At 43.3% G+C, this 24,708-nt stretch overlaps 3 protein-coding genes across 3 annotated transcripts in view; 1 reads left to right on the plus strand and 2 right to left on the minus strand.

Moving 5' to 3' along the window:
• Positions 1-571: 571 nt before the first annotated feature.
• Positions 572-12,126, minus strand: CCDC24 (coiled-coil domain containing 24). Its single transcript, XM_029283208.1, has 8 exons — positions 11,926-12,126; positions 7,627-7,793; positions 5,652-5,759; positions 4,906-4,995; positions 3,828-3,882; positions 3,031-3,100; positions 2,736-2,859; positions 572-2,451 (listed from the first exon to the last, which is right to left on the minus strand). Exons 1-8 carry the CDS (start codon positions 12,079-12,081, stop codon positions 2,070-2,072), a joined length of 1,152 nt encoding a protein of 383 aa, XP_029139041.1. The 5' UTR covers positions 12,082-12,126; the 3' UTR covers positions 572-2,069.
• Positions 12,127-13,900: 1,774 nt separating this feature from the next.
• Positions 13,901-19,149, plus strand: LOC107283467 (von Willebrand factor C domain-containing protein 2-like). Its single transcript, XM_015811386.1, has 3 exons — positions 13,901-14,218; positions 17,495-17,624; positions 18,507-19,149. Exons 1-3 carry the CDS (start codon positions 13,901-13,903, stop codon positions 18,695-18,697), a joined length of 639 nt encoding a protein of 212 aa, XP_015666872.1. The 3' UTR covers positions 18,698-19,149.
• Positions 19,150-20,596: 1,447 nt separating this feature from the next.
• Positions 20,597-24,708, minus strand: part of B4GALT2 (beta-1,4-galactosyltransferase 2) — an 8,292-nt gene continuing 4,180 nt past the window's right edge. Inside the window, exons 3-6 of the mRNA XM_015811387.1 lie at positions 24,155-24,345; positions 23,309-23,431; positions 22,666-22,770; positions 20,597-21,029 (exon numbers count right to left, since the gene is read on the minus strand). Of these exons, the coding sequence (XP_015666873.1) occupies positions 20,879-21,029; positions 22,666-22,770; positions 23,309-23,431; positions 24,155-24,345 (570 nt within the window). The 3' untranslated portion in view covers positions 20,597-20,878. The remainder of the gene's footprint in view (positions 21,030-22,665; positions 22,771-23,308; positions 23,432-24,154; positions 24,346-24,708) is intronic.

Below are 24,708 nucleotides of genomic sequence, written 5' to 3' on the forward strand. Positions count from 1 at the left end.
AGACAGAGATGTGTGCGCTGGCTAACTAGATGGGGATTCTTTGAGAGGTACCAGTAGGAAGGTTGGTTGATGTCCTAGAAGCTTAAAAATAGCTTTGGGATGGTTTCTGGCAGCTACTTGTGGGTCCAGTGAGTCTAGAATCTGTTGGGGATGATATGGCTCTCACTGCCCTGGATCAGGGCTATTTGCCTGGCCCCACAAGGAAACTAATGGGAGTGCTGGGGGTCAGTAGTGGTTTCAAATATGAGCTGATATTCTAGGCAAAGTTCAGTCTAGAGCTAGGCAACCTTCAGCTAGACTACTGCCTTGATGAGCACTCTTGCACACATGCATGGAAAACTGCACACTACCCATCAGTATCTATACCTTCCCAGCTTTCCCACTTGTCTAGTATTTTATGAAAAGTGGGATAGCTTTTTCAGGACTGTAGATATAAAGTCCCCATGATGGTTCCAAGAGCTTAAGAAAATTCCAGAAGTCTCTCATAATTGGTAGGGAGGATCTAGCCTTATTTGTCTAACTGTCCAGAATTCTTTTCTCTTACACACACACACACACACACACACACACACACACACATCCTTGCACATGGTTAGTAGAGACACTATGTGACTGATTCAAATCTAGGAAAATCCCAACTTGTGGGAAGCTCACGTAAACTGCTGCCACACTGTGTAGAGGTTGTGGAGCAAAGTATTCAACTGAATTATGCAGGAGCTTGTACTTGAATTCTGAGGAATGGACCTTCTGAAGCCATTGTTTATCCTCTTCCCCTTCAGAGGAGCAAATGAATTTGAATAGGGTCCCTCTACTTGCAAGGGACCCTTGGGACCTAGCCCTGCCCCAGTCTCTGGGGAAGGAGCAAAGCCAACCATGGTGCTAAGAGTAGATGATGTGCCAAGACCAGCCCTTGCAACTTGAGGGAAAGCATGGTCTTCCATGAAAGCTATTCCTGGTTAGCCCTGGACCCTGGGTCGCCACTTCCCAGTGGGGATGGGAGCCTCTAATCCCGTGCTGCAATCATGAAGAAATTGGCGAGAAGCACCAGTATCTCATGGCAGCACGATGTCTTCATAACAAGCCAGGTCTCACACTGGAGGGGTAACTAAATGTTGCGTCTTCCTGTCTCATTGCCCCATATTTCCATTTCAGCATTGCTGCCTGCACTTTATCCTTAGCAAGGCCTTGGAGGAGGAGACAAGTGGTCCTGACAGCCACTCCCTTGCCCTTTATGCTGTGGCAGCAATGATACCAAGACACCAATGCCAATTCTTTTGTAGGGACACCGTTGCCAAACGTCTTGTAGGGGGCATCCCTCAGCTCCCAGGAATGCACAATTGCTACAATGCCAACAGCAAGGGCACGTCTGGTCCCTACCCACAGCCAGTGACATGGGCAAAATGGCCAGTGTTTAAGTGCCAAATGTCTGCATCGTGCACAGATGATGGGAAGGACAGATGGTTTCGTGTCATGATGGCATTTTTACCTTAAGCCTCCAGCATCCAATCCTTTCCCTCCTGTGTACTGAAAATGCACTATTTAATGCATGGTTCCATGTCTGTCCCTCCCTCTCCTGTAGAGTGTGGCAACCGCCACTGCCACCTCTCATTGTTCATAGCAATAATTGTATGAGTCTCCCATACTGTGACTCTCCCAGTTGTAGATTGTTAAAGTCTCATAGATTTTAATGAAATTTATATTCCTGAACGCAGGATGTACAGTTCTTTTTGTGGGATCGGAAGGGCGATTTGAGGAGCCATACCTTTACTTTAATGTTATAATGGAATTACTGTACTGAGTAATGGAGATGAGCAGCAGGAGAAGAAAGGATCCCAAGGGCACTGCTGCACTCCCAGGACACTTATCTGTACAGAAGAAGGGATATTTAGCATGGCCTTGTTACTTCCTTTGGAATCCATGAATTTGAACATAAGAATGAGCAAAGACAATAGTAACCAACATTAACCCATTTCAGGCATAGGGAACAGCAGCATACGGTTTCAATGGGCACTGTTGCCCCAGAGCAAGTGGTGAGATGTCAAGAGGAAGAGGAAGTTCTTTTTTTCTTCTTAGCTTGGTCCTTTACATTGCAACAATCTAACACGGAAATAAAAGCGAGACGGAGGACAAGGTTCTGTAGGAGGCACGGGATGAAAAGCAGGTTCCCACACTGCTGCTGCTGCTGCTGCTACTGCTGCTGCCCTATAAACTGAAGCAGTTGGAAGTCCCAGTGTTGTAGGCAGCTTAGTGTCACTGTCCTTCCTTTCCTGGTTGGAATCCTTCCTCTTTTGAGGCATCCATCCCAAAGGGGTTTTTGTTGAATGGCTCCTTCTGGATGACAGCTGATAGCAGAGTAGAGAAATCTGATCCCTGGGATCTGGTGAAGGAATCTCATTAGAAGCAGGATTGATCTGTCCAAATCCTGGCTCTTTCACTAAGCCTCTTGGATGGCTGTGAAATAAAGAGAAGGAGTTGTGTGATACAAAAAGTTTTATTTAACATCTTTCCGTCAAAAAGTAACAAAATTGGCAGAAATTCAAGTCATTGAAGAAAAGCTTATGGATCTCCAAACTCCACTGAAGTGGACTGAACAAATTCCAGAAATGTTACTCCAGAATTCTGGAGACAGAGTGATAATAAATCAAGGCCGAATTAAGTTTCTCACTTTCTACTATAAGGCTTTTGCTCTTGTCACCTCTTCCTAGTATTGTAGCTTGCAAGCATTTTCATACTACCTGAGTTGAGACAAATGGGTGCTATTCCCAAACTGGTTTGACATCGGGGAAGGAGGCCTAGGAGATGACTTGGGCAGGCTTAATTGTAAATCCCGCTCCATGGCACGTTTCTCTTCCTGCAGTTCTGTGGACAGAGGATTATGTCAAGATGGAGAAACAACAAGCCCAAGAACAAAAGAATTAGGGGAATAGCATTTAGAAATAATCTATGCCCAAGTGGCTATGCTAGAAAAACCCTCTTTTCCAATCCTCAGTCTAATTCTAAATAAAGGCACGAGATGAGAGTTTTGCATACCAGCCAGGGTGGGTTCATGCAGTGTGTCTTGCAACTCAGTAGCATTCTGATGCACCTCCTCTAGTTGGCTCTGTAAATCAAAGAAATTTTTTGAAAAGAGGCTGAAATGTCAGTGTCATGCTCCTTTGTAATTCTGCAGAGGAATACTTGTCTTTCCCAGAAGAGTTTAAGCACTGAGCACAGAGGTGTTTCACTTCTTAATGCTCTTATCACTACAGAAATCTATCTTAGATGAGCAATGCACACTCTGTCCCTTCAGTCAAAGAGATTAAGTTTCCTTTGCCCTGGAAAATAGCCTGTGTTAGCCTCCTGCATTCTCATGTCATTGTGGCAATATTATCCAGAATACCCGTGCAAAGAGCACAGAGCAAAGTATTCAAAGCATCCAAAGCAATGGCATTTATACACCAAAAATGCCACTGACCTCTCCTACTCTGCATATCAGCCCTCATGCATCACCACCTTCAGATCAGAAAAGAGGAGAGGAATGGCAGCTAATTAATTAATTACAAAGCTGAGATAAAAGTCAAAACATATCTTCATTACATAATACTCCCTCCTTGAAAAACCTAAGTGCAGTAGCCATAGAACTGTGAGTACTTCATAGGACAAGCTCACAAATCGGAGGTGATCATTGGACCACTTTGATATTCTAAATTAAGATCAAGTTGAGAGTGAAGTTTAACTACACTGCTGTGCAAAGCAGCTTCATAGATCCATGACCAATATCTGTAGTGGACGTTTAGAAGTGCAAGAGTCTAGAAGCTCTTCTAGGCAAGCTGAGAGATAGTCCTTACCTGTAAATGTGTAATGTATCTTTCCAGAACATGGCATTCATCCTCTACCAAAGTCCTAGATAAAAATGAGACTCCAATAAAGATTGACAGAATGTGAGATTTGGGCAAAAGTAAACAACTGCCAACTGCAGATATTGAGTGTGAGACTTCCACAGTTTCCTCCAATTTTTTTGTTCTTTCTCATTATAGAAGCTAGCAGTTCACAATTGAATTAGAAGACAGACATCAGCTACTTTTTTACGTAAGAATTCAGTGTACTGTGGATGACGTGAAATCCAAGTTAGGGAGGTGCCTAACCAAAGCACTCAGTAAGAAAATTCACAAGCACTCCTAACCTTAATAAATCTTATCTGTTCCCCTGTTAGCATTTTGGTTCAAAATTTCCCAAACTCCTGAGCAGTGAACTACTTTGTGCTGGATTCCTTGCAACTAGGATCCCTTTCGTTCCTATATCCACTTCCTAGAACTTGTAGTACTATATACTGTTTAGTGGGATGTCAGATTCTTGATCCTTTTTTCTTGAAAATCACATTTTTGCATTCCATAATGCAATGGGACAGATTGCACACTCTGCCTCTTCCAAAGAGGGAAAGAAATGTAAGTTCAGATACATTCAGGCCAAGATTTCAAGGCAGAAGCTAACACAATGCCATGAACAGCAAGTGCTGTAGGGCTGTTTCACTAAGATTTCCCAGTTTAAAAGTTCTTATTGCATTGGTGTTCTGCAATAACTGATCCAATTACACAGAAGAAAATACATAACACACATGTGCAGGTAAAGGAAATTAGAATGAGACACATGCAGATCTCCCTGTTCTCCTTGTTTTCATGAGTGATGCAGGTTATTATAAAGGGAACAGAGGGAGAATTTCTGAATACAAATTGTTGGGCTCGTTGGCATGTATTTTTATGCTCTGCTGCCCCAAGCACTCCTATTTCTGATGAGCCAGTCCATTATTTACCATATTTACCATTGGCAATTTTGTTTATCTCCCTAACAAGTCCTCTTACACTCCTTGCTTCTGATAACTGTTCCTAGAAGAAAAATATAAAGCAGAAAGGAAGTATGCAAACTTGCCTAAGTCTAGAGGCTATCTTGCCGATCTGAGCTATATTCAGTTTATCAGAATATGGTTCCAAATCATTTGTGCTCCTACAGGGCAATGACCTAAGAAAACAGAAATGGGATTAATACAAATGCCAGATAAATTAAGAAAGACTAGCTTTTCCTTCAGCCAAACACAATTCCAAGTCCACAATCAGGCATTTTGACACTAAGCAACTCAGATCCGGAATGGGAAGCAGAATCTGGATGGAGTTGTTAGTAACTTTCATTGCATATCTATAAATGTCCTGAACACCCTCTCCTCTATGGAGATTACAGAGCAGTAACTGGCCAGCCTAACAAAGCATGCATTTCAGTTACAGCAGTAGATGAACAAGAAGGCCATTCATGAGCAGTTTTTGCACAAATATCCAAACTCAAGAAAAACTACAGTTTTCAGCAGGTCAAAATATTGGGCCTAGGCAAACATCCCTTATATGTTGATGCATACTTAGGTACAATTAATTAAATCTTAATTATATTTATCAAAAATAAGTCTAATGGAACACTTATTTGTCTGTCTCTCCCTCCTTTCCTCTCCCATATCATATAAAAATAACTAGAAAGAAAATGGAAAAAAAATACAATGTACAAAATGATATATCTATCCCCTCCAAAGAATCTAAAAAGGACAAAAACAGATGTATATAAGAACCAATATATCACAATAGATATGTAATGTACAAGACAGCTGAATAAAGTTTACTTTTGGGTCTTACCTGATGAGATTGTTGCTCCCAGATGATGGCCGATTACTTCCAGCATTTGTCTTGAAAGCAAAATTGATCACTTGTGCGTTGTATTTAGCAATGGCACAATCGTGGTCCCTGCAACAAGAAGCAAGCATGAGACAAGGACCTAGCCTCAATCTTCTAATTAACAAGAGTCATGACTGGCCACCCATCTCTTACATTCAAGGACTGCAGCCATAAACTTGTTGGAATATGGATTGAAAATCATCTAGATCAGACGTGTCAAACACAAGGCCCAGGGGCCGGATGCGGCCCGCAAAGTGGTTTCATGTGGCCCGCGAAGCCATCCTGGAAACAGTGAGGGAACGGCCCCCGCTGCCTTGGCCCTGGCCCAGGCCAGCCGGGAGCCAATGTACAATTTTGTGGTGGCCATCTTGGCACTTGCCCCAGTGGACCATGCCTTGGCACTTGCCCCGGTCCCACCCCCTTCTGCCAGAGACCCTCAGATCTGTCCCACTCCTGCCCAGGCCCCCACAGGCACCCTTGACGCGAATGATGTAGAACTGGCCACGCCCACCCAGTAGGCCACACCCACTCCACACACACACACCCAGTAGGCTGCACCCACTCTGGCTACACCCACCCAACCCCCCAAGGGCAACCGCAATGCTGATGCAGCCCTCAGTGAAATTGAGTTTGACACACCTGATCTAAATGAACATCCTTAGATTAAAGAAAATGCAAGTTTGACCAAAAGGCCCCTCATTCACCCTATCCACTGTATGAAAGGAAACATGGCTTAAACCCATTTAATAATGTGAACAGCAATAGTACTTAGACTTATATACTGCTCCATAGTGCTTTACAGCCCTCTCTAAGCGGTTTATAGAATCAGCATATTGCCCCCAACAATCTGGGTCCTCATTTTACAGACTTCAGAAAGATGGAAGGCTGAGTCAACCTTAAGCTGATCAGGAACGAACTCCTGGCAGTGAGCAGAGTCAGCCTGCAATACCACATTCTAACCACTGTGGTTAGAATAAAGATAATGTGAGAGGAACTCTTCTAACCGAACTACGCAAGGCTGGGTCCGAGAGACAGCAAGGTTTAAACAGTGAAGAAAACCCTGAAGGGGTAAAATCCTGAAGTGTGTAACTGAAATATTGGGAAGAAAAATATTTTCTTTGCTGGCCAGTCCATTATAATTATCCTCAATGCCTTTTCTGTTATTTATACAGGAACAAAGCAGGAGGCAAATATCTGGCCAAGAGTCCCTTGCTAATGTTGATTCCAGTTCTTATTAAGATGAATCCCTTTTTTGAATTTGGAGAGGGAGGGGACATAATCCGGGCCTCAGTATAAAGGATCATGGATCATGCACACTAGAGAAACAAAACTAAGAGCTGAATGTCATTCCTGATGGAGCTGTGCTGTTGTGAGATGTCTGCATAAATGGGGGGTGGAGACAGAAGTGAGGTGTTAAGTTCTATGCATCAGGAAATGTCTACTACAGAGGTCCCCAACCTTTTGGGCACCAGGGACCGGTTACGTGGAGAGAGGTTTTTCTGCGGACTGGAAAGGGCATGGTTTTGTGTACTGCCTGCATCCCGCGGATGGAGCTTTGCTTATTTGTGCGGCCCAGCTGCTGGCATGTCGCAGTCTGGTACCGGTCCATGGACCGGGGGTTGGGGATCCCTGGTCTAGTAGAACAAAGGAGAAAAAGGTTCTCTATTCTTCCCCATCATCACCACAAAAGAAGTGGGAAATAACACCTATCTTGCCCACAAAGTTTGACATTTTGATTTCTGGGGAATTTGGATCACAAGGAATTTGGAAGTTTTATACAGCCTAGTCCACAACTTCTTGAGTTAGAGATTTACAGATTCCTTCTTTCCACAAAGACTGCAGACCTTAATTTGTAGTCTTGCTTGTTCCTCGCAATGTTTTAAAACTTGTGAACAAGTTAGACCTTCACTGTGAAGCATTTCATTTTCTTCAGTACCTGCCCTCCTGCAATGCCTTTTGCTGCAAGCCAATCACAAGTAGTCGAATCTCCTCTCTTACTAGTTCTTTTAAGTGGGCAGGAGCAGCCAGCAAGATACAGTTATCAGGCCTTTCCTCAGAATGGTCCAGTTGCAATTCCTGATAGAATTCCAAGAGAGTCTTTACCTGTAAAGAGAGAGGAGGTTTGACTGTGCATTGGACATATCCCAAAATGTTTAGAATTGCATGATACAAATCCCAGAAAAGTCACTTGTAATCTTTCCATGCCCGTCCATCATTTGCCCAAATAATGAGAAATGGTTACACACCTGACTACAATTGTAGCATTCCTGTTACATTCCAGATGCTTCTTTGTTCAAAGATTCATAAGCAAAATTAAGCAAGATGATAACATCATCCAGAAACTCTCTCTTTTGTTTGAAAGACATAATGTAGCCTGGATAATCTTCACAATTGAATGAAAATATACGTGTCCCAGGATAATGTTGCAAGATCAAATCTGGGTTGGGGTTCAGATTCAATCTTGAATAACCATCAATACAATGGTACAAAACTACATGTTAGGTAGGCTGCAAGATTGGTAAAAATTGCTGTGGATGTTCTTGAAATGTCTGATGCATTTCTGAAATGTCAAAACCAATCATTTATGTGATATCCTACCCTTTCTTCACAACCTCAAAGTAGTGCTCTCTCCTCCTATATTTCCCCACAACAATCCAGTGAGGTTGGGTGGACTAAAATGCAGTGAGTGATTGGTTCAAAGTCACCTAGGAATGTTTGTGGCTGATGATGGATTTGACCCCTGGGACCAGCCCAATGTCCTAATTACCAAACAAAACTGACTCAAAGTTTTCCATGCTTGCCTTAGCATGCTGTTACTTTGTCCCACTCTTCTGTAAACTTGTACATCCAGCTGCATTTGGCCACAGCTCACAGTGGTTGTCATTTGTCACAAAATAATAACTGTTGCTCATCCTATCTTAGGAGATATCACAATGGGGAAGACTGCAATAGGTATTTTATCTTGCTTGTCCTTCACGTTTATTTCTCTTTGTGAGAGCTACCTTCTATAATCATTGCTTCCTTATCTCATTTGCAGTACTCATGTCTTTTTACTTTTCTCTTCCAAAGCCTCCCTCATATGCCCCCTTACTTCCTTTACATGTAAGAATTTCCAAACGCAGGCATAGAAACAATTCATTTTCTATGAATCTTCTGAAATTCAAAAAAAGAAAAACATCCTGTTCATACAGCTGATATCTATGGATTGAAAACATATGCCGAGAAAAAAAAAATCCTTTCAGGCAGCAGCAGCCTGTGAAGAGAGTAATTTAATTTAAAAGAGAATGTTTTAAAAAGCATGGCACCTTGCAAGCAAAAACTAAAGACAGAAGTGACCGAACAAAAGCAGATGTAACTACAAGACTTAGCATACTTCATGAATGATAAAAATGCATGCAACGTTATATTATGTTATGATTAATAACACTCTCCATTAAATTCACCCATGTCATAAAACTCAAGATTGGATTGCTTAAGCAGCCTGCTGTTTCCTTGCCTTGTTTGGGTTCTCATTCTATTTTAGTAATGTTTTAATTTGCCTAAGGACTGGGCATAGGCTGTGAAATGATTGAACAGCTCTCTCTAACCTCCATCCGTCTACGTGTGTTGGAAGTGTAACTCTCAAAATTCCCAGCCAGTCTGCAAGTGTAGTGCCAACTCATTTGGAGGACAGAAAGTTGAGGGAACCTGCCCTGAAAAGCATTTTAGAATCAAAGAGGGAGCTATTATGCCACAACCCTTTAACAAAAGATGGGCAAAGTTATTCTACAAGATAATTATCAATAACACTACTCCACTCTCACATTAAAATACCTACTCACCACACTCAGATTAGCACAGAATACAAGTATTCCTTGACTTACAACACTTCATTTAGTGACTGTTCAAAGTTACAATGGCATTGAAGTGACTTGTGACTGTTTTTCACACTTACAACCACTGCAGCATCCCCATGGTCATGGGATCAAAATTCAGATGCTTGGCAAATGGTTCATATTTATAACGGTTGCAGTGTCCCGGGGTTATGTGATCAGCTTTTGCGACTTCTGACAAGCAAAGTCAATGGGGAAGCCGGATTCATTTAACAACTGTGTTACTAACGTAACACCTTCACTTAACAACTGTGGCAAGAAAGGTTACAAAACGGGGCAAATTCACTTCACAATTGTCTTGCTTAGCCACAAAAAAATTGGGCTCAATTGTGGTCGTAAATTGACTACCTGTATGGTCACCCAATGCAATTGCTATCATCTTTGTACCACTGATATTCCATAAAAGCTACAAAGCTGAATTCACGTCCCTTCACAACCATTGCCTTTCCCTGTGAGGAAGGGAAGGAATGTATTGAACTCTGCAAACAAAATATCCCCAGCTACAAAGGACATAATGCAAGGCATTTTTGGAGGACAAATTCCAGCACTCCCTTCCTGGCCCTACATATCAACAAAAATGCTTTACTGAACAACTTCCCAGCTGTCCTGACTGGGGACAGAGGGCATTTGGACAAGAGGAGAGCAGTGAAATTATGTATCCCTTGTGCCACACCACAGCTTGAAATTAAAAGGAAGTAGAAAGGTAGCCTCAAAAGTTTACTATTACAATAGAAATCCTGATGCTTTGAAGTCATGGACGGATTGACCCAAGGAAGATATGGATGGAAACGCATACCAGTTGATCTTGGTAAGCAGGGAATTAGGTGCCTTTGAATCAGCCCTGACTTCTGACGGCTATTTGGACAAACCAGTCTCTGGGGACAATCCACAGCACTTCCAGAAACATGCCAGTAATATCTTGATTCTGTCCATCCGCCCCATGTTATTTCTTCTACTTTCTTTAATCTTACATGCATAGTACATTTCAACCAATCCATGCAGAGAGAAGTAAATCCATCAGCATGAGAAAAGATTTTGGGATGTTTATTGTTCTTTGCCCCAGGCTGAATAAAGAAAGGGTGTGAATGACTGGAGCAGAACAAAGGCCTTGAAATAGCAGGGATTAGAGACTCTAGCCAAGTGTTAGAAGCCAGCTGAGATGAGTCAAAAGGGAAACTTGCAGATGAGAGAGAAGGCAATACATCAATTCACTCTTACAATATGATCTTCTCAAAGCAGATGTATTTCCATTACAGGATCTAAACTAGACTTTGAAAGTAGTTGGGACACCCAGATTGAACTGGCCAAAAAAGCAAAAACAACAGCAACATTTGAACAATAAATAATGAATACATGCATGCTATTGCTTGAGACCAAAATTTGATCCTGGAGAGAGAAATAATTGAAGTCATAATCCCCGTATTTGCACTACATCTAATGGAGATATAGTCTGCAGTTCTCAGATTATAACTGTGAACTTTTCCCAAAATGACTGTCATGCATAATGTATGTATTTCAAAAGCAGTGGAAAGAGAGATGTTTTCTCCAGAACTCAATATAATCTAACTTTGTACAGACTGCTGAAATGAAGTGTAGAGAACCTCAAGTATAAAATATAATACTGGCAAAACGTTATAGATACTTTAGCCAAACTTATCATCAATGTTAATCAATTCACATTGCTAAATAGCATCCAGCTCTCAGCTAGAGATGGTTCAGATTGAAGAGATCTTTGTTCCATGTGGCATACAGTAAATGATAAATGAAATGTTTAGTCTCCTCACTTTATTTTTTTTAATTTTTAATTTTTATTTATTTGTATTCTGCCTCTCTTACAAAAAACTCAAGGTGGTGAACAACAGACCTTCCCCCTACTATTTTCTCCACAACAACCCTGTGAGGTGATTTGGAGTGGGAGTGACTAGTCTAAAGTCATCCAGGCTGCTTTCATGCCTAAGGCAGAATTAGAACTCGCGGTCTCCTGCCTTCTAGCCTGAGGTCTTAATTACTAGACCAACTAGCTGGTGTGGTCCTACATGTGGTCCTACATGTGTACCTTTAGCACCTTTCCCCAACCTAGTCTTCCAGAACTATTAGGATTACAGCTCCCATGTTAAAAAGGAATTTTTGCAATCACATTAAAGCAACTCCATACCAATGAAGCTTTTGCTCAATTAAGTTCTTTGCCAAAAACTCAAGGGATTCTAATGGGATGGTAGATGTGCTAGCCCCCCTTGACACCATCCACACCCATTCAAAATGATGAGATGATTTTTGTACCCTCTATACATATTATTTCAATAGGGAAATGCATAAACCACACTTTTAGGTCACACAGTTGGCCTGAAGTTCCTCTTTCAAACCTCAGCATGAAGCTCCAAGCTGTGGTCCACAAGATCAGTTCCCAAGGTAGTCTTCACTTCCAGTCTCTCGCTGGGTGCTAACTGCTCCTCTATCATGCTCCAGAGCGATGGCATTGACTTCAAGGGCCCCCAGGGGAAACTGGATGATGAGAACATGGGGGCACAGTCCAATTCCAAGATAACGCTAGAAATTCCCAGGTCTAATGCATTAAAGGAAAGAAGGAGATATATGGATTAAGTAGCAAATGACAGGTGCCCAATGCAAGGACACCTAGCAAGTTATCCCCATTTCTTCTTGAGCAGCATTACGACTAACACCATTTAAGTATTTTTATTAAATATTATTAGGTTTGACGTTGCATTACATGCTTTATTAATAATTAAAATCTGCCTATATCCCAGGTTTTTTGAGAAGGACTCAACAGGTTGATAAAATTGCCAAATCCAAATCTAATGGTGTGGACCAACCATAATAATAATCATGACTGTGTATTAATCACTCACAACAAAGTAAGGCCACAGTCCCCGAATCCGTTAGGTAATAGATCAAACTCATAACCACACATATATTGAAGGCCCACTAATCCAGCGCTTTTGGGTAAATTACCTACGTTAGGTTGTTTTCTTTGGATAACAACAAAGGCATCCATTACTTAATCACAAGAAGTTTTAATTTAACTGTTTTACTTACATTGGGTAAAAAAAAAAAAAGGATTGTTTGGGGTAATGAAGGAAAAAGTTTGGGAAGACTTCACTAATCCCTGCAAGCCAAGCAACCCAGTTACCTGTTCTCCATTGCCCCTCCCCCTTTTACATTTTTAGCAGCTCATCCTGGTATCATTGGCCTGGCCGCAGGGGTAGGCAACCTTGGCTCTTTTATGACTCGTGGACTTCAACTCCCAGAATTCCTGAGCCAGCCAAGCTGGCTCAGGAATTCTGGGAGTTGAAGTCCACGAGTCATAAAAGAGCCAAGGTTGCCTACCCTTGGCCTGGCCAAACTAACCCCGCAGACTCCCCTTACGTTCGGCCCAGCTTCGATCGGGCTGCCAGCTTAATCCCTCGTCCCTCTCACTTTTGCCCGCAGACCGACCAACGCCCCCTGCACGCAGCTCCGCGGGGAGGGGAGGGGAACCTCGCCTTCCACTTTTCCCCCCCGACTCTTCACCTTCCCGCGTGAGCTCTCGGGAGCATCAACTCCTTGTCTCTATGGTAACCCCCCCCTCTTCGTTCCTCGGAAGCCTCGCCTCTTAAAGGAGCCGCGTCCGGAAAGCTGAAACAGCCTCAAGACCAGGGGTAGGCAACCTTGGCTCTTTTATGACTCATGGACTTCAACTCCCAGAATTCCTGAGCCAGCTATGCTGGCTCAGGAATTCTGGGAGTTGAAGTCCGTGAGTCATAAAAGAGCCAAGGTTGCCTACCCCTGGCTCAAGACCAACGTGCAACGTTATATTATGTTATGATTAATAACACTCTCCACTCGGAGAGATAACACTCGGAAACGCCTCGGAAAAGGGCGGGATAGATCCGACCCGACCAGTTGCTCCGCTCCTTCCTCAGCTCGCGTTCCTAGAACCGTAAAGGGGCATGGAAGGAAAGACGGCACGGGGGCATCCGAGCCGGGAGGCTGGGAGGCAGCGCGCCTCCTTCGAGGTGCGAAGTTGGAAGGGTTTGGGGAAAGCGCGGGAGCTGGGAGGGCGGGGTGGAGCGCGGGACCGGCCTGGCAGGAGAAGCAGGCAGGCAGGCAGGCAGGGGGGCAATGCATCTGCCCCTCCCAGCTGCGAGGTTCCGCCCTCCCTTTTGGGGAAGGGGCGCTCGGGTTTCACTCCGGGGCGGGCGGCACAAAGGGGCAAAGGAGCGCAAGGGCCGGCCAGGTTGATTGTCAGCCGCGGGCTGGATTCTTTGTCTGGAGAAAGCGGACTCCGGGTTGTCTCCACCCTCCTTCTCTGCTCTGCCCAGCCGGCTCGGGCGTTTGGCGATGCCCTTTCCTTCGGATCGGCTGAGCCTGGCGTTGCTCCTGGCCGTGGTGACTCGGCCCGGGCTGGCGGGGCCAGTCCGCGCTTGCGATGCCAACGGGAGCCTGTACTTCGTCGGCGAGTGGTACTCCCTGGATAGCGACCCCTGCGTCCAGTGCGAGTGCACGGCGGAAGGAGCGGCTTGCGCCCGCGCGGACTGCGCCGCTCTGCCGCCGGCCTGCGTTCACGTCAGCCACTATCCGAGCGACTGCTGCCCGCGCTGCGAACGCATCGGCTGTGAGCACCGAGGACAGGTTTACGAACTGGGGCAGCATTTTCAGGTGAGGCAAGCAAACGAAGGCCGGGGGGGGGAGGGAATGAAAAACCAACAGGCAACGTCAAGGCCAGGGATGGGTGGGTGGGTGGCCGCCTCCCTGAATGTGCGGACCTCTTTAATCGGGGCTAAAAGTGAAAGCTGCTGACAAAATAGTTGAGGAAGTGCTTCTATCCCTTGAAGGTCCAAGTTGGGACGTTGACAATATAGGCTTGATTGGTTCAGTCCGGAGATAAGACCTGGTTTTCGTGAAGCATAACTGATTATGAAATGGAAACTGAATTGCCACTTCAAGGATTGTCTTACACGCAGGGGTCCTCTAACCTTGGCAACTTTAAGACTTGTGGACTTCAACTCCCAGAATTCCTCAGCCAGCAAGGTTAGAGGACCCCTGTAGACTTACAGTGTATTAGAAAGTGATGTGGATGACAAGCACGAGCTTAGAAATGGTATGAAGAGGTTGCTTAAAATCAAAATGTTTTGACAGCACAAAAGTAAAATAAGGACTTTTTTGTCTGCAGTACAATTGTCTATTCCAGTGATGGCAAACCTTTTAGAGACCGAGTGCCCAAACTGCAACCCAAAACCCACTTATGCATCGTCGGGTGCCGGATGGGTGTGACCCATTGGGTGGGCGTGGCCAATTGGGTGGGCGTGGCTGCGGTGGTAACGGCAGACTGGGTGGGACTAAAAAGTTCAATCAATCAATTCCAACTTTGCAAGATTTTTTTTTCCCCGCAAGAAGTTGAAATTGACTGAACCTTTTTTTTGTTGCACACGGCGGCGGAGGCCTAAAGCGAAAAGGTTTTATAAAACCCAGCTGAAGGCCTAGGACTGGGGTGATGGCGCGCGTGCCCACAGAGAGGGCTCTGAGTGCCGCCTCTGGCACCCGTGCCATAGGTTCGCCACCACTGGTCTATTCAACTATCCTCCATTTCTCAGTCCCTACACTAATCACTTTTGGTACCTTCTTTCTGGCTATTGTCTGTCACTGCTAAAATTGTTTGCAATGTATTTTAAGCAGTGAGTTGTCAGGCCAAGCAACTTGCTGGCAGGAGGAACTGGGCAATGAGGGAGGGGCAGATATTGTTACCAATAGCTGAATAAACAGATCTACACTGAGATGTTGCAGGTGGAAGATCAAAGCCTGCTCTACTCCTGGGTTCCTGAGAATCACATGACTCATTCCCACGAAGTAAGGGCCAATCCTCGTAATTGGACAGTGAGCAGATCAATGTCCTTGCTGTCTAGCTCAAATTTGCTGAGTGTTCTTAGAGACATTTTGCAGCGAGCAGATGGGGCCTAGCTCACCGAAAATAATCATGTCCCTTCCCATTAATTTTCCTCTCTCACTTCTTAATGAGTAAGGTTGTGCACACTTGAAAATGATTTGAGAGAAATGCTTTAGATTTCCTGAGTAAGCACTTCCGCCAATTCATTAAAGCAACCATGACATTTTTCATGCTACTGTGCCAACAGAATTGCGTTAAATTCATTAAAGTTAATTCACTTTAAAAAGTGGCATCTTTTTTTTTCAGGCTTGCTGTAACAAGAGAGTGCTTCCTCCCATCATTTGTGAGGCATGAACAGCCCTTTTAGAGAGGCCTAAATTTTTGAAGTTTGCCCAGAACTTTTTGGAGATGGGTACAATATTGCATGTTTGATGTTTAGTAAAAGTAACAATGAAACTGTAACACCTTGCATTTGTATAAAAGTGAAATGTTGACAAAATAGCTTTTTTAAAAAACGTGGTTAACTGAAGTTATTACATTTTAGTATTACAAACAACAGAGCAAGCAATTAAGGAAGAAGGAATTTTTTTTTTCTTATCTACAACACCAGAATAGGGCAACATCTTGCCAAATCAGATCTGGAATGCCTTTGGGGATTTTAAAGAAGCCCTGGAAAGCATCTTACATTAAAGAAAACTTTTTTTAACTTTTATAATTCTGATCATGTCTTTTGGCAACAAGCCTGTGGTTTCCATATGACCAACTATAATTATTTCAACAGTTCAATAGAGGTGTGAGTTGATATAACCATTTGCTGGTCCAATGGAGAGGGAATTTAATACAGTGAAGAATAATGTGAGGAGTTTATCTTTAAGTAAATATGGTAGCTGGCAAAAAGGGGACAAGGGGATTGAGAATAGGGTCAAACTTATTGTTACTTATTTATATTTATTCATTATCATTAGTTTCGCTTCCCTAACACTAATGGTAGGCTTTGCTACTAGAGATGTAATGAATTGAAAATAACAGTAACATCTTTGTTAAGTATTTAACTGTAGCTCCTGTCACAGGATTCCTGGAGGGCATCACCTCCATTGTTGTGGATGTGTTTAGTACACCCTGATCCGAAACTCCATACCACAATCTTTACATACACAATCAGAACAGAAACTTGTTAATTTTTTTTCTACTGTATAAAAATGGTGGCTGGAGGCGAATAGCTCAAGACATCCTATTGGAGGCTTGCATTTCTCCTAAAACTGAAATCAATCTGAATGGATGGTGCCCTCTGATGGTGTCATCTTAGTATTGTGAAGTCTATGAAAATGTTGCAAGTGCTACAATACTGCAGAAAAAGGTGGAAATAGTTGCAAAAGGAATCACTTTTGGAGAAGCAATTTCTCTATAAAATAAATATTTTGGGCATGTCTTTATCCTGCTTACTTGGATAACACACTTGCCTTTAAAAAAACCTGTTGCCATAGTACTATTATGACAGATTTGGGCAGAAATATGAAATTCTTCGGCTGGGAGAATCCCAGTAGCAACATGGCAGCATCTTATTCTTAATGCTTTTTAGAAAAACTCTTTCTGGAAGAGATTTTAGCAGGACCTGAAAAGGGAAGTGTGAGTAAGCAAGAAGGGAGTTGCTTAAGCATGAGATCAATACTGAAATCAGTTGTTCTGTTTGTTATCTAAAAAAGCAACCTCTGTCAAGTTTTTGTTTAATGGGGACTAATTAATGTATGTCTTGCAAATACTATATGGCTGCAGTGATAGTGAACTGTTCGCATAGCACTAAGAGAGTCCTTGTAGTGAAAGAATGAAGAAAGAAGAGGTAGGCTTGCCCAGAACCCTGCAGGATGACAATGTGACAGTGCAGAAATAACCTTCAAAATAAGCTTTGTGCCAGTCTGTAAGACTATGTACGTTGCAAAGTACTACACAGGATGGGCACATCTTGGGAATAAAGTCATCCAACGCTGTTGCGCACATAGAGGAGTGGTTGCAAATTGCCATGCCACACTGATCAACCTTTGTTCCCCCCACAGCCTTCTGAATGTGAGCAGTGCACTTGTGACTTGGATGGAATTGCCCGCTGCCTAGTAGCAGACTGTGCCCCCCCACCATGTGTCAACCCCATCTACGAGAAAGGCCACTGCTGCCCTATCTGCAAGGAAGGTGAGAAATTAAGGGAAAGGTGTGCCATTCCCAAATAACCACTAAACAGGGGTAGGCAACCTTGGCTCTTTTATGACTCGTGGACTTCAACTCCCAGAATTCCTGAGCCAGCCATGCTGGCTCAGGAATTCTGGGAGTTGAGGTCCACGAGTCATAAAAGAGCCAAGGTTGCCTACCCCTGCCCAGGCTATGGTGCTTGCTTTCCTCTTTGAGGAGTGCCTTAATGAAAATGTAAAGAATGAGTTAGATTTCTGCGGCTAATATAAATACTACAATGTTATACTATTATTTATGTTCCAAAATCTGGGAATGCAGGCAGTCCTCACAATTGTTCAATTATGACAAACCCATCCTCAGACTTATGACCGCTGCACACGTACACACACAGTGGTCATAGGACTGCATTTCGGGTGCTTGACAACTGGCTTGTATTGATGACCGGTTGCAGCATCCTGTGGTTGTATAACTGCAATTTGCGCTTTTTACGTGGCGTTTTTTTGGGGGTGGTTTCTGGCAAAAAAAAAAAAAAGTTCATTACATGCAAATGGATTTGCTTAATGGCCGTGTGGTTCACTTCATGGCTGCGGGTGATTCATTTTGTGAGCATCATAAAAACAGTTGTAAAATCGACAAAGGTCACATGGTGATCTGCTTAATGATTTCAACTTACAACCATTAAATGGTCATTACATGAGGACTGTTATTTGTCTTTTCTATGCCACCCCCACATAATACACCCATTTTGTTTCTGATATCTCATGCAAGCCACATTTGGAGGGTCAATGGCCAAGTGAGAGCAGCCTGATGGCCTCTATAGTTTTCTCTTATCTTCATGGTATATCTTGGTAAAACATTGAGAAAATGTTACTTTTATTCCCACAGGACCAAACTGCTACGTAGATGGGAGCCAGCACAACATTATTCCCGCTGGAGATAGCATCTGGGTCGGTCCCTGTATTCGCTGCCGCTGTCACGATGGACAAGATGCTGGCTACTGGGAAGGAAACCACTTAGCTAAATGTGAGCAGCTGGCAGGATGCCTAGACACCATTCCTAACCCCTTTAAATATTAAGTGGTTCCTTAACCACATCTCATCTCTTTAAGGGCTAAGTTACAAATGAACCCCACCAGATGCTGTTCTGCCAACTCCAAACTACAATTATCCATCCTAGACCCTGATCAGAGTCCAGTTCCCTACTCTTCTGCTATCTAGGCCTTCTAGGAAAGACCCTTCAGTTGCTGCTGCACTACAATCCCCATCATCCCTTGCCAATGGCTCCCTGGCTAGGGTTGCTGGGTGATATACTTCTGCAATAATTGCAAGACAACCACAATTTCCCCATCCCTGCTCCCCAATCACATTGCCAATAGCAATCTCTGCTATATTTTATATAGGATTTAACTTTTATGCCTATCTTCTCCTCCCAGGATTCCAGTCAATTCCACTCAAAAGACAGCCTCTTTTGTACAGTGCTGTACTGAATAGCTTCATCTGCATGTACTCCTTGACTATACGACAATAAAGGATCCTTACAAAATAGCTTCTCTTTCCTCTACATTTGAGCAACTACAGTATACACATCATTTCCTGGGCCAATTGCTCAGTTTCTACCCCATTAAAATCAAGATAGTGTGAGAAACTAAAATGTATTTTGGAAATGTCTTGAATTTGGCCTTGCTAAGAAGAATAAAGAAAAGGAAACTACAGATGAGAAATGTCCAACCTGGTGTCTTCCACAGACTTCAGCTAGCAACATTGTTAGCCAGTATAGTCAAAGGCTGAGAATTCTGGGTACTGAAGTCCTGGCATGTCTGAAGAGCACTAGATTAATAAAGGCAATGGTGTGAGCTGCCCCAATCAAGTGTCTCCTACAGAATTCCAGACACAAGGGAGTCTTCCAAGTTTTGAAACTTTACTGAATACAAAAGTCTGATCATAGCGACCAGTGTTGCATTCACCATAGGCTTGAAAAGGGATCAAAACATTCAAATGTACAAAAGTCACCAACACCCGGGCTATTTGACATGCTGATGCCTGGCTTCCAGCCTGGCCCCGCTGTCACCCCAAAGTGGACAGATGCAGGTGATTCCTACTTGCCAGGCACCATAACCAGAATGAAGAAACGCCAGCAGCTTCCCAGCTCCAAGTACTAGGTGTAGAACTGCCACAAACATACCATCAGGGCTGTGACTGAGGGTAGTTTGATAAAAATAAAGGAACGCGTGGTTAAGGGCAAGATGCCTGGCAGAAACTGTAGGGCTGCTAGAATTGCTTGAGGAGTGGAAGTTGGGATGGCAGTGGACCAAGGGAAAACAGGCTGAACTCTACCTTCACGTTATTCCGTTCTATAACAATGGCTATAGGTTCTGCGTGCTTATGAGAGTGAGAAGCAAGCCCACTTTAGGGTATGTCAAACCATACATCCATCTATCCACCCTACTAAAAGGTACAATCTCACTACCCATCCAATCTGCTCCACTCAAGGAAGAAGAGAAATCACAGCTAAGAAGGAAGTCCTGTTGTACCATGCCAGACAGGCTACACATACATTAACCCAGGAAGCACTCAAGTATTCTAATGAGGATTTGTATAAAATACCCCTGGAGTACTGGAGCCAGAAAAAAAGCAACCAGGATCCAGCAGGGGACAGCACCAAGCCATGAATGGAGGTGGGCAGTGGGCCAGACCCATTAGAGCTTTTACTGGCGACGGAGCTCTCCTCAATGGGGAACCATCTCTACACCTTGGTAGCTGGCAGTCGTCGTAAGACCAGACTGTGCCTGGACGAAAGGCTCAAAAGGCAGTAGTTTTTCAGTCTCTGAGAAGAAGCAAACAGCTACCATACCCTTGGAATCTTTCAGGGACACAACCTTGCAAAAAGTTCAGGGAGAGGATGGTCTCTGCCAGAGATAGAGGGAAGGTCAAAGCCCTAAACAAGGCTTACTCTGCTCTCGGGGCCTTCCTCAGCAATCGGGGCTCGGCTCTGCCCAAAATCGAAACACTGGACCAAGCATATAACACACATTCATTCTCCAATCTGAACGGCACTGTGGAGAACTGACTATAGTGTTAAGGAGCTGGTCTTCAGCCAAAGGCAAGGACAAGACAAAGGTGTGTCCAGAGCCTTTCCCCTTTTCCCATGAAGGAGGCAGACAGGTCGTCCCAGTCAGGACACAGTCCTCTGAACCAGTCAGGGCTGAGATCCATGTTGCTCCTCATGCATGGGACCATGGGCAGGGCCAAGCAGCAGAGTCAACCCCGAGAGGGGCGTGGCGGCGGTCGGCCAATATCCACAGTTACATTGGTGTACATGGGGCGGCGAAACATCTCCACGAGGCGGTACTGAAGTGAACCAATGCCATCACGTTTCATGGTCACCTTGGTATTCTGGATTTTGGTGAACCTGCCACAAGAACAAAACAGAACCTCATATTTCACCTATATTTTACAGTTTACTTTGGCACAGGGTAAAACAACAATCCCTCAAATGAATGGAATAAAAATTAAATAGAACATTACATCATTTGTAAAATTCTGATCAGTGCATTATATAACATTACATAAATTAATGAATAATGCAGCATTCTCTGTAGTTTCCACCATAATGCATTTGTTATTCCATAAGTTCTACACAGGGCTGCCAAAACTAAATTATATCATCTGAACGCTTGGGAACAGAGTCACTATCCAAAACTCTCCATGGAGCCCACAACATTCAAAAATAGGTTATACAAGAATCTTCCTCAAATTACATACCCTGATAGGAATTCTTGGTGAAATAGTTGGCAAGAGAACAGTGAATTCAATCCTGCTTCACTTATCAAATAAACAAAGAGAAACCTATGTAAATCAATATCAAATATATACCATACTAATTATCCCACATTGCCCATTTTCTATATCAGCAGTCCCCAATCTTTCTGGCTCCATGGACCAATGGCAGCAGTGACGGGATGGTTTTGTACACACAATCTAATCTCACAAATGCACAAATGAAGCTTTGTGTATTTGCCCACCACTTGCAAAGACCGGTTCCCAACGGGCCACAGACCGGTACCAGGCTGCGAACCGGGACTGGGGACCCCTGCTCTATAAAGTACAGAAGTCCCCAACCTTTTGGGCACCAGGGACCAGTTCCATGGAGAGAGGTTTTTCCGTGGACCGGAGGGGACGTGGTTTTGTGTGCTGCCTGCATCCTGCGGATGGGGCTTTGCTTGTTTGTGCGGACTGGTTGCTGGCAGGCTGTGGCCCAGTACTGGTCCACGGACCAGGGGTTGGGGACCCCTGATATAGTAAATATAGGGCAGTCAGTTCAAACACTTTTATCCTTTCCTGCATCAGTAGACCATAGTTTTAACCTAGCCATTGATACATGCACATATATAGGAGAAGGGGCAAATGACAGTAGAGTGGGAAAAGGAAGACTGAACAGCATGAAATTCCCCTCAGAGTCATGTTACGGCAGGGAAGTACAATCTAAGACTCAAGGATATAACTTCATACCTCCTTCCAAAGTTTTCAGCAAATTCTATTTTTCAATGTTGATAGAAGGGGGAACTATTAAATATAAGAGGATTAAATATTGGTTTTATTTATTTATTTAATCAAATTTATTTCCCTTTTCCCACCCACTTCCTTATCTTAGTTTCCTTAATTTTAATTGCGGCCTCAACTTTTTTTTCAAAAGCTATGGTCTTTGTCCTCTTCTCACAAAATAGTCTGTACTTTTCTGCTACGAGAAGAAACATAAAAATGTGTATAGCATATAATTTAGCATTGAAAGGTTAGTCTCCCAAACTTCCACTAGATGGTCTGGAACAGGGGTAGGCAACCTTGGCTCTTTTATGACTCGTGGACTTCAACTCCCAGAATTCCTGATTCTGGGTGTTGAAGTCCATAAGTCATAAAAGAGACAAAGTTGCCTACCCCTGGTCTGGAAGGTTACTTTTGCAACAGAAAATTGATTTGCAGTCTGTGGATTGAGAATATGATGAAAGTTATGAGGATTAGATAGAAAGTTAACATAGATGCATTCTTACCGTTGGGGATTTGGTTCATTATGTCGATCACGCTCATGCTTGATCATGCGATAGCGCCCAATGCGTGCATCAGGACGTGATACTTTCATGCCATTAAGTGAGATCCTGTGCAAAGAAAAGTATAGGACAGAGGTTAGCAAACCGGTGAGTTTCAAACAAGCCTTTAAAATAATGGAATTTGCCTAAACCTTCTCTATTCTTCTCCACCACATTCCTGGCTTTCATGGATTGATAAAGGACAAAAATATAATTATAGAAAGTTCAGTACACATAACATTTGTTGCCATTTGCAGAACCATCCCATCCAGCAAAGGAATACTGGACAGTCCAAATATTCTCTGTACAACCCCTGGTCCATGGTTCTGTGCTGGGCTGCAGCCTGTTTGGAACCGGGCCACGGAAGTGGTGGGCGAGTGCACATGCATGCACGTGTGTGCATGAAGTTGCATGTGTAAAAGCGGTGCGTGCAGGAAACCATCCCCCTCTTCCCCCCCCACCCCGCCACCACCAGTTCACTGAGCCAGAAAGGTTGGAGAGCGCTGCTGTAGATGCTATATGGAAAAATGGATTTCACAGTTCATGCCATCAACCCACAGAGAACACGTACTGGATGAGCTTAGCCCAACTGAAGTCTTTCACATACCTGTTAAAGATGTCATCGTCTTCTCCACCCCAGCCCCAGTACTCATTAGGGAAGCCATTAATCTTCAGAAACTGTGTCTTGCTTAGGCCAGAGACTCCTCCAAAGTAGCCAGAATATGGTAACCTGTAGAGGACAAGCAAGAGAGATAAGATCAATCAAACTAGAAACAAGTTCAGAAGCATAGATCTAGATGGTCCAGAGAAAACCTGTTGTAGATTAAGCCCTGATTTCTAAACCATTTGTGTGATGTCACTTATTGTTCCTACAGTATCATGCTCTCTCTAAATCCTGTCCAATTTCTCACCATATTAATTGGACTGCCCAGATTCTATCTGATAAATCCAGGATCATATTCTTTTTTCTTGCTTATTTTCAATGTTCTGGAAATACTGATAATAAGGCTTACAATATGAAATATTCACAAGACATTCCAGCCTAGGTTTTTACATCACTAGTACATAGATCCATGCCTGATAACAGAATTTTCAGAAAGGGACTGGTATTATGTATATGCATTTGTGTGTGTGTGTGTGTTTGTGTGTATTAAACAAAAACACATTCAGATTCTGCTTCTTCCTTTATTCTTGAGTCTAAACATTTTGAAGCGCCTCTGTTATCTCAGGAATAACCAGAGTGCATAGGACTACATTTATCTGAAAATTCCAGTTAAGAATTTCATCTGAATGAAATCCCAAAGAGCTGGTTTTGAAATTTATTAACAAACAGATGGGACAGGTCAAGTTATGAGTATGTTATACTATACTGTGTCAATAGCATACTGAAATTCTAATCCAAATAAAACTTTTGAGTCCATTTGGCAAGGAAATTTCCAATCCATTTACTCACCGGAAACCAAACTTATCCATGGCAACAGCAAAGTGCCGAGGCTGGTCATAACAGCGATAAAGATTCCGGTCATCCATGGGCACAAGATCAACATCACTGAATATGAAGCAATCATAGCTCTCGCTATCTCTTAAGGCTTCCAGGAAGCCCACATTCAACAACTTGGCTCGGTTAAACGTGTCTTCACCAAACTGTTTGGAAACATCACGAAACACACGGTAATCCCAAGCAACATATACCCTATGATATTTACATTATATTTTTGGACTGAACTTAATTATTTTCTGCATTGTAAAGAAATTTACAATTATTGAATTTCTGTGTATGACTCTAAATCCTCACCACTCATCAGACAACAGCTTTAACCTGGCATTCCATACTTGACTATAAATAAAACATCATGACCATCCCTAATCCATAGTGTAATACTATTGCTTTCCCAGTATGTTGGAAGCTATTACTTCTTCACTGGGAAAATCTTCCTTGAAGCCACATGTCAGTGAGGGACACCCACTCTTCTTTTTGACATTCATTTTTGGACTTTCCCTCTCTCT

This window comes from Protobothrops mucrosquamatus, unplaced genomic scaffold, assembly GCF_001527695.2.
Source record: "Protobothrops mucrosquamatus isolate PMUCROS unplaced genomic scaffold, P.Mucros_1.0 scaffold39, whole genome shotgun sequence".
NCBI lineage: Eukaryota > Metazoa > Chordata > Lepidosauria > Squamata > Viperidae > Protobothrops > Protobothrops mucrosquamatus.